At 31.6% G+C, this 13678-nt stretch overlaps 1 protein-coding gene across 2 annotated transcripts in view; it reads right to left on the minus strand.

Annotated features, from left to right (window-relative positions):
* LOC106468920 (FAD synthase-like) overlaps window positions 1-13678 on the minus strand; it is a 48541-nt gene that overhangs the window by 4462 nt on the left and 30401 nt on the right. For both annotated transcript variants that reach the window (XM_022397325.1, XM_022397326.1), the window contains 3 exons: window positions 10090-10188; window positions 5245-5366; window positions 4185-4326 (listed from right to left, as the gene is read on the minus strand). In XM_022397325.1, the coding sequence (XP_022253033.1) occupies window positions 4185-4326; window positions 5245-5366; window positions 10090-10188 (363 nt within the window). The remainder of the gene's footprint in view (window positions 1-4184; window positions 4327-5244; window positions 5367-10089; window positions 10189-13678) is intronic.

Here is a 13678-nt window from a genome sequence, read left to right on the forward strand (position 1 = left end):
TTGGGAACTACAAACAGGTGGGAATACCCCCCCCCCCAGAACTGCATGGAGTAGGTTTGATAGCCTGTTGTGTGAGGTCTTGCTCCACCTCAGATAGATGTTGGCATAACAAGGAATCCCAAAGAGGAGGAAAGGAAACAGGCACATGGGGTAAGGAAAGAATGGTAAGAAAAGGTATGACAAATCTCTCTGACAAAACTCAGTGAACCCAAAAATCAGAGAGAAAAGGGCTCTACTGATGAATGAAGGTCGCCAGACAAGCTCCCATTGAACCCAAAACCACCAGATAGTCACCAGAACCATTGTTGGTGTACCATGCGTTGTCTTGAAAAATGACGAACAGTGGCAACAGGCAAGGGCTGGGAAGGGGAGAGTCAGAACACAGGAATTAGTGCCATGCTCAGCTCTGACTGGGACATATGGGCCACCAGATGAGAAAGGGTGGATTGTTGTTGGACTGACGCTACCCTCGATCCCTGGATCGTATCAAACACGAAACGTCTCAAAAACGGAGCCAGACAAAGGTCCCGTAGATAAAGAGCCAGGAGACGAGTCCGAGACAATATTGCATCATGACCCCAAAAGGTCTCAACAACAAATAAACAACGTTTGCAGGGCCAGAGCCAAAGATGACAGGCAGGCCAATGTGGAAGTGAGGAGGGAAGAGGACATCCCCAAAAAAACCCCTCAGGGTTCCTGTGAAGAGCCTCAGACAGGAGATTGCTTGAGGAGAGGTACCACAAAAAGAGTTGTCAGGGTAAGATAAAGGCAGGATTACTGGGCATTCGAAAGATGAATGGCAAAACTGAATGCAACATTTGTTTGGCCAGATGTGGACAGTCCACCTTATAATACTTGTGGGTGGACTGATCTGAAGCTCACTGAGGACAAGGCATACTAACACTGTCAACTAACTGGTAGGCAAAATGCTCAGTGTGAACACGAATATTAGGGGATGTGAGAAAACATTTTTGAAAATAAAGTGAGAATAGTTCTTTAAATAAAGAAATTAAGTTAAACCAATTCGAGAAGCAATGAACAAAAAGAAAAACGTCTGAACTTAAGCACTGCCAAACGAGAAGTGAGGGTTCAGTAGTGGCATATAGAGGGAATCAAATGCGTCACATGATAGTAGTGCTCTCCTCTTGGTGGAGAGATGATGCATGATGATTTGCATGAGAGACATGTTGGGATCTTTGATTCCATGCTTGTGGCATGAGTTATAAAAAATGTTTGCATATAGAGGGCAGTATAAATCGAGAAAAGCTAATTTTGTGAGTGAAGTACCATATCAGAAGTATAGAAATTACCTTCATCAAAAACAACAGTTACATGTACATACTATTGATTCTACTTTGGCTCACAGAATGATATTTTACCCAAGATTAAGTTTAGTGAAAAAACTATATGCATATTTACAGTTGGAAGAGTGAAAACTAGGAACTATCTGATCTTTTTCTTTTAAACTATGTATACATAATTGTTTAATAGACTAAAACACGCTATTTTGTCAGGTGAGAGCAAGAATCAAAGACTAAAAATGATTAAAGTAATGTTTCCATTATGATAAAATGATATTATGAAAGGCAAAATAACTTGAAATGATTTTAGAATTTAACACACAATTTAAGTTGAACAAATGATATTTGTACATAAACTATAACACAAATTTAATAACTCAGAACACTAGCAAATGATCTAAACACTTCTGTTAGTTTTATTATTTTTGTGACATTTATTTGCTACAGTATGCTTATTGACATGCCATACAACATGATAATGTGCAAACAAGACTGTGAAGTGCCATGAACATTCAACAAGGTTTTCAGGGAAATAATTTCCCTAGTCTACTAATTTGAAATTGGTTAAATGTAAACAAACTGGTTGTCTAATAATAAGTATATCTACACAGTTCTATACTTTGAGCTTATAAATTGTAATTGTTTCTGCATAAGGCCTTCAGTTAGTTGACTTTATACTTTACGATCCAATGAACCTCATTAAAATATTGCTTTTGTACAGTAGTGATTCATTGTGTATTTTCTCACTATGAATAAAATAAGTTTTATTTTCAATAATAAATGGACAACATTTATAAAATTGCCTTGTTGTAGTTTACTGACTCTTGGAGAACTACAGACACAAATTCAAAAGCATTTCAGCCAATCACAAAGTGAAGAATCAGAACATAAAAATGTAACCTTAAATCAGAGTTATTTGTATAAAGTATTTTTGATTGGAAACTCCTGTCAACTGCATCTGCCTCAGAAGTTTTAGATGACCTTAACGACCTATATACTGTTATTTGGCTTCATACTCTAGACACAATACAGAATTTTCCTAAACATCTTCATCAGCTCAAATCTCTTGCTCAAAATATACAGTTCAATGTGCAGAAAATGGTTCCTTTTCCTTTGGAAACATCTTCTTTCACCAATATGAATATCACCTCACTACACTGTTCTACAAGAAACACCTACTCACACCAATAGATATCTACATTTCAAATCTAATCCCATTCATACTCCATTACAAAAATTATTATAAAATGCCTTTTTTTTTTTTATCAAACTATCAAAATCTTTTGCTGAAAACAAATTAAAAATAAAATAAAATAATGCCTCTAAAAGTCTTTCAAACTAATGGCTATCTCAACAGCTTCATTCAATCCAATAGAAAAATTAATCCTCTCATTCCTCCAATAAAAGCCCTAACCACCATCATTCTGAAACTAATTTACAAACTGAAAAGGTTATGCAAAAAGTTCAACATCCAAGTGCACTTCAAAACTGACAAAACTTAAGAAACATGCTTACCAAAACAAAAACCAGACAAGTGAAGAAAAAAAAAAGATTAACATTATTTTAAAAATTTCATGCTCTTGAGGTGTAGTGTATATTGGAGAGATCAACAAGAAACAATAAACAAAAAATAAAGGAACATTAATATGCCACCCGAATTCTTTATCTAGGAAAATCAGACCTAGTAGAACACAACTGCAACATTGGACATATTATCAGTTGGAACCAATGACAAATGCATGACTGCACAACACTGGAAAAACATGAAACTTAAAGAAGTTTTTTTTACATAAAATCCATCAGCTATCCCTGAACTGCAATCATGACTCCTTTCCTTTACAACAACAAAAAAAAGAGAAGTATCAAACTATATGTCCACACAGCTCAAACTCCAATTATGTTCTTATGATGCCATTCCTCTTATCCAAATATCAGAGTTCTTTACTCCATCTCTGTTCTTTAACATTTCAATCCTCCATGCTTACAACTCAACTTTTTCTTACAAATTACAGGGTCCCCCCCCCCAGCTCTCAATCACAAACATGTTTCACCCGCACAACTTAACCAATTCACCTGATAATGATCTCTGCCAGCAATTTGAAACATCATCCAAAACTTCTATGACAGATATAATTCACTTTAGTTTCCAGTCACATACATTCTTCTCCACCTAAAATGATGAGTTATGTGAAGATAATAACTTAATATGGCACACTAATTGTGTAATTTCTGTAAATATTGATGCCATATACAATAATAAACTATTAAGTTTACCGTGCATAGTTGATTTTTGTTTACCAGTTTCATGCTACCCTAACTAGTTTGCACCCATACATTTACCGATTCATAATGCATGTTGTTAAGAGCGTTACTGTATTAAAAGTAACTGATTCGATTATCCGGAAGTCTTGATAATATGGAAGAAATAGTTCCTTACAAATGTGTTCTGATTATTATGGTTCTACTGTATATCTATATATTATATCTAATGTACGACCTTAGAAATATTTTAAGCTACTCAGAATGTTCTGATCACACATACATACTTCCCCGTATCTTTTTCTTCTCTCGAGATTCATTTAGGTAAAAATCACATTTTAAAATATACAATATAGAGAAAAGTTTTCGTTTTGAGAAGTTTATAAATTTGAATACCTACTACAATAAAAAACAAATTACATATATTTTCCTTTTGTCACTAGGATATTTTAGCAATTCTCTATGAAATCCAAATACAAACAAATTAGAGATGGAATGAAATCAACGAGATTGTGAAACTTTACATATTACATCACGGATTGTCATAGATTTAATACGTTCAAGTACTAACAAAATTATAAGACATTTTTTCTTTAAATATGACTTTCATATCTAAACACTTACCCATGATCATACAAAGAACAATAAGGCACAGAGAGATGTCTAAGAAAATTCCAGACTTCATTGTATCTCCAGTTCAGCAGGGGTAGAACACGAACGACACGAGGCCAGTCTGGATCAGTCAAACAGAAGTAGTCCATAGTGTCTAGAAAAAAAACAACACTCTAGTAGAGTTGTAGCTTACTTTAGTCATACTGAAGACACCATTGGGGTATACCCAAATTCTCATTAACACACAAAAATGTATCTTATTATCTGGACAAGCAAATACAAACAAGATAATATTAAACTCCCAATTTTGTATTTATCTTGTTTGCTGGATATTTTTATGCTCAACTATGAGCAAAGGATTACTTGATATGGTAGCTAACCTTATACATTGTAATGATAATAAACATAGCTAGAAGCTAACTGATACGATAGTAGAGGTTTTAAAATGTTGTTTGAACTGAATATTTACTGTTTAAGGTGCTTTTTGCCTGAATGTTCTATTAGAGTTTTGTACAATTCCTTGTGATCCCTATTATGAACCACTATAGTGGCTCATGGTAATAACACCTGTAATACAATAATTCCTGAAAAATTATAATAAATATAATTTATTTTGTGAAAAACAATTAGTTTTTTCAGAGTGCACCTTTAATGAGGAATTGGATGATATAAAATCTTTAAAAAAAGCTGTTCATGTAAAAATTGTAACATATGAGAAACCAGATTTTAATCAAATTGAAAACAGCTTTCATCATAGATACAGCTTTTAACTAAAATCCAAGAATCTCAATAACACTTCATATTTTTTACAGTGCAAACTTTCTAGTTTTAAGTAAGACTTGTTATTCCTGACCATTCTCTGAATAATATATTATAGAATTGTTATTCTAACTTTCACTGGATAAACAACATTAATCTAATTCAAGTTTCTGAACACTGTAGAAACACCATCCTCTTAGAAACACCAACAACCAGTAATAATTATCTAGATTGATGCATTGAGATTCATTAATACATCAGACTTTAGGAAAACTTTAAGCTTGAATTATTATAAGAGAAATATAATTGTTACCTCCTCCTGGATCAGAACGTCTTGTTCCCATAAACATTGCACGAATATTTGGTCTTTCCATAACCATGTATTGTAGTTCTGTTCTCATCTGACCATCAAGGATCAACAAGTCTAAGTTATACCTTTCAAATAAAACACATTTTTAGTTTCTAAAATAGACATTAGAATTATTCAAAAACCTGAAATGATCTTCTTACAAGCAGTAAAATCAGGGTTATAGCAAAGACCTAGATGCAATTATTATAATATATATATATATATATGTATAAAAGAAATAAACAGGGTTAATTTTCAACTGCCATTAACCCTTTCACAACAGGCGGATGTGTCTTACATCCACTCGACTGGGGAAGGACATTTATGCAACAATACACACAGTACTCCGAGATATCCTCACAAAACCTAGAAATACTTTGTTAAAAGTTCTTAAGTATCTTGCACACATAGAATGACATTATTTTAATTATGATTTTCTAATATAAATGTTATTTATCTATAGTAGTTATTTACTCTCAAAATATCAATAGTTCGAGTGCAAGGTGATTTTAATTTTAAGTATAAAAATACTTTATCTTCTAGTTTTAATATTTCAGTTGCATAATCTACAAAACCTCCGAAATGAATCTCAAAAGGTTTTTAAAGGTAAATGTTTATATTTCATTTTATATTTTCTCTCTACCATATTGCTAACTCTAGCTATTATCATCAATGTACAATGCAATGAAATGATTAAAATTAGGAATAGAAATAAAAAGTACATATCTTTTAATTTTTTGTAGAATACAATTAATGATCTTCCTTTTGTTGTGTTTGTTTTTCGGGTCTTTTAATATTTTATTTTCCTTTCTTGTCCTTTTTTTTATTCATCTTGACACCAGTCAACAGTGCTCTTGGGCATATTACAGTATCTCTGCCAGAGATGCACACCCCTTTGGCAGAATTTTCGTCCACCCCATAATAATGTAAGCCTTGAGAACTGATGCAAAGTGTGATGTATATTTTTAAAATGTTTAAACCTTTCAATTATGTACTTTAAAACATACATAATACATAATTAACTAAAAATATAAAAGTAAGACCTAAATACAATATTAACTGTATCTCTAACCATAACATATTTAGATAAGAAACAACCAAAAGTACTATAAGTGCTATAGTTGATCACGCAGCTAATAATACTACAGACAGTTACATGTACCCCATGTCAAAAACTGCGTGCGATTTTCAAAATAACCACTGTCGGATTATAGTGTTAAATGACCTCTTCCTAATGAGGCTATAAAGCTCAGACAAATCTATTGAAGGTAGGTGTGGGAAGAGTCAGGGGTTGAAAAAATGTATTACTTGTTTCAACTGCATTCATCCAGAAAACTTTTAAATGTTTGTGTCAAGAGTTTAAGTAAATGTCTTATTGTCTAGCATTACATCTACACAGCTGGCATTATATTATTGAAGATACAGAGTGCCAAAGTCGAGAATTTTCAAGGTTCATGAGTCATGTGACAATACATCAAAAGTTTTAAGTAATTTTTGAAAGGTTTCTTTATGAAATATTAAACTTAAAACTCATAACATAAACCTTTGACTCCTAACATACATTATAATGTTAATTTCATTCACATACAATGATAGCAAAAATGTTTAATTAAATTTTAAATGTAACATAGTGACTAGTGCAGAAAAGTGTTAAGTGTTTAAAGTGTACAAATCTTAAAAGACAAATATATTTTTACACTTAAAAGTTCCATGTAAAAGTATTCTGTCAATAAATACTGAAAAAAGTTTTGAAACCTTAGTAAAAACACACTGGCAGTAATGCCACCATACAAGCAGCTGTTTGTGCTAGTAATTATTAATCATAGTGTTCATAACTCGTTTCAAAAAATTTAGAAAAAGTGTTCAGATTGTGCTCTTTAGTCATATGCATCTCACTGCATCAAAGTGATTCAATGTATAGATTTCAAAATTTTCATAAATTTTATTGATATAAACTGTAATGTTTTTATGTATTAAAAGTGGTACCATTTATTGAGAAAAATATTAGTTTTTCTAATAACTCCAGTTTCTCAGTACTACACTTAAAAATTACATCAATAGAAATATAATCAAACCCTCACGTACAGTCCTAGTGATAGTTGTGTACTTGTTGCAAAGAGAGAACTTTTAGTTAAAATTGTGTTCTGTTAAAAAGGAATGCACATACCACAGTTATTTTTCTAATTGTCTGAATCTTAAATACCCAAAGCATGAAATCTGCTATGGATTTTTGTTTCTGGTGCCATTCAATAGATGGCACAGGAGTTTTGGTTGCATACATAGATACTGACATACACACTACATCCATTACAGTAAGATATATAATATATTATGACTGTATGAAGGAGATGATCTTTTTAACATATACCATGTGAGCATGTTTTACCTGTTAATTGTGATATTATATTTACCAGATATCTACCTAAAGGGTGACATGGTGAACCTCTGCAGTTATCTATGGAATGGAGAGGGTAGCTTTGTTTGTGGGGTGGAGCTGTGGTGTGCTATTAGTTGTGCAACTGTTTCTGTTCCAAGTTCTTTTTGCTGGTTTTTGAGAAGCTTGTTAATTTTTTCTCTGTTTTTATCAGTTGGGCTAGACTTGATTTTCATAAAGTGTCCATCTTCAACAAGACTTTTGAGCTTTAAGGATATAAGCCGCATTAGAAAAAGAAAGACAAAACAAACCTTCCACATCCATGTAACTGATAACACAGTCAAGTCCAGCACAGAAGTCAACAAAACAGTTAGTTGATTCAAGTTCTAAACAGGGAAACCTCAGTTGAGTTATTAACACACCAGACTTTCTATCAGGAAGAACCCAAATCAAATCCCACTACTAACAACACAGAAATAGCCCTTTTTTTTAAGATTTCCCTAAACACAGCAGCAGATTAGCAGCCAAAACGTATGATAAAAGTTAACATTTTCTTACACTGAAAATGTATTTCCGATACCTACTTACCTCTTCTAACCCAAAGCTATCTTGATCCTGGTTTACCCTTCAAGCATTGCTAACAGTACAGCAGTGTTTTATATCCCTTCATTTTTGCACCATTTCAGAACATGTGACTACCCTCCACTAATCATATTGTACCATCTATACTAGTGCAGCTAGCTTCCTCTACTATTCTACCACAATCCTCACTTTCCAGAATTGGCAGGTGCAAACTAGAAACACCAGTGTATCAGTGGGGAAGAAGGGTGGGAAGTGGGTGAGATGGGGGTAAGTACCTATTAGAGGTGCATTTTCAGTGTAAGAAAATGTTTTCTTCTGAAATGGTACTACCTCCTCTCACGCAAAGCTAGAATCCCACATTGCAAAGGTGGAGTGGCCAGTGAAGGTGCAACAGTATTCAATCAAGTGGAGAGCTACTGTCTTGATAGAATAGGTGTGCCATAACAAGTAAAGAAGCCATACCTGTGGGGTATAGCACTACTTCTGGAACAGGTATGCTCTTTGCTCAGTAATAAACATAATAATAGATATAGAGTGGAATGTAATAGGCAGGCACCATAACCTCAATAAAGAGATGTACAGCACTGTTCGTTGGAAAAGTGTTTTATAACTATGATGCGAAACAGCACAGCATGGACAAAAACGAAACGTCTAGATTATAATTGACAATTGGCCCGAATAAATAGGTGCCAAGGGTAGAGTCTTGGGGCACATTGGAGAAAATCAATTGCTGTCCAACTGAGCAAAACATCCAATAGCAGCGCCTTGCATAAGTTTGTAAGATCAACAAGTGTAGTCTGCCTGGGCAAAAATCATCCAGGAAAACAACCTTCAATTGAATGTGATAAAACAGAATGAGCTTGAATCCCACAGATGCATTGAAAATAGATGAAAGGGAACCCACAATCTAGATGCAAGAATACAAGTTAACACCTTTGCCACAAGGAGATCAAATTGCATGTCACGACATTTTTATATAATCATAATCAAAATTTATTTATACTATTTTATTATCATTGTATATGAATAAATTTGGCATCAAAACATTTTTAATACAAGTTTTAATTTCTTAAAAATATTTCTTTATAATTTTAAATCAAATCCTCAACATCCCATAGTATGAGAATTGTGACATTTGTTTTCTAGGTTTTCCCTCTTCTGTAATATATTTATCATCCCTCTGAGAAGTATATAAATATTACTCAGGGGTCATGAACTCGATCAGTTTGGCCAAGCTCATAGTGAGAAAGTTAAATTCCAATCATTTTTTTAAATTGAATCACATAACATATTTTACAATGGATCATCAATTCAAACAGACAGATATTTCTATGTGAAATAGTGTAGAATTTTATAATAAAAAAAACTGATATTATTCGTTATTCGGTAAGTTATTACACATATATGAAATGATTAAAAGAAAAGTTCGATTTCAGTTTAAGAAGCAGTTGTAAATACAGTACCTAACTTTATTTCTTAGATACACAGTTTTTAACAGTATTACTACACTAGCTATAAAAAAAAATAATTTCTTGTATTTTGTAGTTACTATACATGTTTCTTTGTAACCAAGGTACTTCACTATCTAAAAATTTTCAAACAATTATTTACTTTTTAAAATTTACCACTGCATATAAGACATTTCTTATCAAGATATTCTAGCAGTAATTTAAGATATTATGCAAAACCAGTATTTAAACACACATATTGACAATGTGATAATTTGAATACCAAATTATCATGACATATCTATATAAGACCCCTCTTTTGCAAAAGTCTGAGGAGCTCAAGTTGAAGATACTTAAAAATTCAACACTTGTAAAGAAAAATCTAGGTTAAAAAAATCTTCAGACCTCTTTACAGACTCCTGAATAAACGATTCCACCTGAGGGAAAGGTATTCGATCCCTAATGTAAACAGCATGAAGCCTTTCTTCAGAATTAGGGTAGTGCCTAAAATATAAATATATAGACACATATTTATTAATGATTGAAAAACAAGTAATTGTAAACACTAACTGTAACACTATCAGCAATGTAGGGTAAAAATATTAAATAAATCTGAATTACCCCTTTTTTCTTTTTAGGCAATTACACACTATTTAATTGACTTTTCAAATCTGGTTTCATTTAGTTTTATTGCTTTACAGGTGCACTCAGACCCTTTCAGAGTATGCCAAAAGGCATTTACAACTAGACAGTTTTTTGTACACAAGTGATTGTGTTATGAGCACAACACTAATGAATTACACACATGGTTTGCATACTTATCCTTTTTATCCAATTTTTTTTATTTAAATCTTCTTCTCCTAATAAGTTCCTAATTTTACATTTTAGTTACTTGTATAATAATAAATGCAAAATGTACATGAAAAACAAAGAATATAGTGCTTACATGTCTGGATTTCTGTTTTTTTGGCCTTCAACATATGAAGCATTGTAGGCTTTCTTTTTTGTAATGACAAAATATTTTTAATGTTTATATCATATATGAAATTCATAACAGAAAACATTATCATGCACAAAATATGTAATGTCCTAAAACTAATATAATTAACTGGCTTTCTGACTAAGACACAAATAAGTAAAAATTCCATTAGCCACTTGGAGTTCGATGATAACAATTACACATAACCAATCTGAGGCAAACTGGTTCCAAATGTCTGCTAAAAAAATAAGTAACTTTATTATTGAAAAGAACAAAATTATCTTTCTATTGGTTATAAACATGTCTATAAAAGGACACATGGTATAGATAAAATCATTCAAAGCTAAGGCAAGACGGTTGGTGTCACAAATTTATTTACGTCTCTCTTATTCCAGAAGATGGGAGGTTTAAATTTTATAATTTAACTTGCAGTATATATATATAGTTTGGGTTTCTGATTGGTCATCCTCTCTGATAGCCTTAGAAGGGAATGGAGGAAACTGAAAATAAAATAATCAGATGAGTGATGCACCAACCGACACACAGAAGATTAAGAATTTATTTAAATATTTCCTTTTGAAATTAAAAAATTAAAATTGGGACATAATATAAAACTTTGAAATATAAACTGCATTTTTATGCCAATTTTACTGACATACATTGACACTAAAGTTGTTAACCTAAATTTTGAATGTAACTCTGTAAAAAGGCTATGACATGCACATGTTGACCCCTACTACGGGGTTAACCAATATAATTGATTACCTATGAGCATTTATTACACTGATTAGTGCCACGTAAGATAACCAACTAATCAAACTTATTGTTTCTTATTATTACTGTTTTCCAGTCATTCTAGAACAAAAGAAAGGGTAATTAAGATTTATTTCCTAATTTTTATGATGGTTACAAGGTAGGTCAAATCGAATAACACCATATAGTTATAATAGAGAAAATAGCATACAAAATATAAAGTTTTACTACAAAAAAAAACATTTGAAATGTATTTATGAGATTTTATAGATCATGCAAATGAAATTTGAGATGTTTTAGATGAAGAGAAGTATTTTTAATCTTAAGAGGAAAATCACTTTGCACTCGCACTAGTAAAAGACAAATATATTCAAGGACAAGTCTTTTTTTAGTTTATTAAGTATACTTCACTAAAAATTCTGATTTTTTTGTATGTAAAAGATTTGTAATGTTTACTGAAAGTCTACCAAAGTTTGTGAACATACACAAATTATATTAAAAGTTAGTAGTATTAAAAGTGTAACAACTTTAAATTAGTACAAAGTGGTCACGTGGAAGGTCAAATCGACTGAGCTTGTGTGGAAAGAATCAAACTGCTTTATTATCAATGTATATGAATAAATATGGCATCGAAACATAGTTAATAATTAAAATTTTAGTACAAGTTTTGATTTCTTAATTTTAAAAAGAAATATTTAAATACGTTCTCAATCTCCCCTTATATGTGTATCATGACATCTGTTAGCTCTGACTTGCCCATCCTCTTATTTTTTCATTACCCCTCTATTACCATCCTGAGTTTAATGCAAGTTACTCATTATAATATAGATCTTACTAAGGCACAGTCTAATTTTTATAGCCTTCAATCTTCTTTTTCTACAGTGATATAAACTAGAAAATCAGACACAATTGTCATGTCCATCTATAACATCCTCTCTGTCATAAATTACCAAAAATTCTCTCTGACATTTGCTATTACACCAAGACAAACTTTTGATTTACTGAATGACGTATAATGCTACCTTGTTCTCAGTAGAGATTTTTAATTATTTTGCCTACAGATTGAAAGTTGCTATCACCAAATTCAAATCAAGCAGCTAATTATTTTGAGGCACTTGTGTCTTTGTTAGAAAGCAAGGTAAATTATAATAGTTATTATTTTGTATTCTTAAGTGCATACTTGAAATAAATAAAAATTATTTAATTCACTAGTACCATTATTACAAAAAAGTAGGATTAAGCATCAGTAGGCCAACAGTAAGAAACAAAAGTCCATATGTAAGTACCAAATTTTTCATTTTCTATGAATTTGTTTTTTATTTATTGTTATAAAAGTTATTAAAATAAAAATTAGACACTTATTAGGTTAGATTAATAAGATAATGAAACAAATAATAATAATAATAAAAAGTTCCCCGTGAGTTACATTTACGAGTAGCTTGTGCATTATATCATTCAATATAGGTAAATTGAGCTATGCATTTGCTGAGTGATGTATAGCTTTTATCACAGGATTATCAGTTGGACATGATTCAAAGTGCAATAAAATAATAAAATATAATAGAAACAGATGTAGACTGTTAGGATCCTTAAGCTATTTAGGATAAATAATTGCTGTTTTCTGTTACCATCTGTATTCATTCTAGAAAGAAAAATAAGGGTAATTTAGATGTATTTTGTATTTTCTTGTGATGGTTACAAGGTCAGTCAAAGTCAACTAAGTTAGGGTAGAGAAAATGAATTATGCAAATGAAATTTTAAAACTGTAAGATGACAAAAAGTATTTTTAATCTTAACATTAAAATCACCTTGCACTCATACTAGTCTACATTCTGACTCCATATAGCCATAGACAAATCTTTAGTAAAAATACTTAGTTACAAAATAGATTTTTTGTGTACAACAGACTTGTAATGTTTACTAAACGCTTGCCAAATTTCATGAAGATGAATGTACCACATTAAAAGTTATAGTATGGATACTTTAATGGTTTCATAGTGGTTACAAAGATAGTCAAAATAACTGAGTCCCTATAAGAGAGTTAAAAAAATTAGCTTATGCCATTTTCAAAACCAGTGGTTATCAGTAATATCTGAATATCAAAAAAATTATTAAAATGGTAATGATTTTTATAAATAGCAGAAAGAGTTTAGTTTTACATAAATAAATTTAAATTCGATGACGAGGAACCCACTTTGAGACTAATAATGGCTGGAGACGGCTTGAGTGGGTAATGAAGAAAAACTTTAATACAAGTTTAAC

The sequence above is a fragment of the Limulus polyphemus genome, unplaced genomic scaffold, assembly GCF_000517525.1.
Source record: "Limulus polyphemus unplaced genomic scaffold, Limulus_polyphemus-2.1.2 Scaffold3222, whole genome shotgun sequence".
NCBI classification, from domain to species: domain Eukaryota; kingdom Metazoa; phylum Arthropoda; class Merostomata; order Xiphosura; family Limulidae; genus Limulus; species Limulus polyphemus.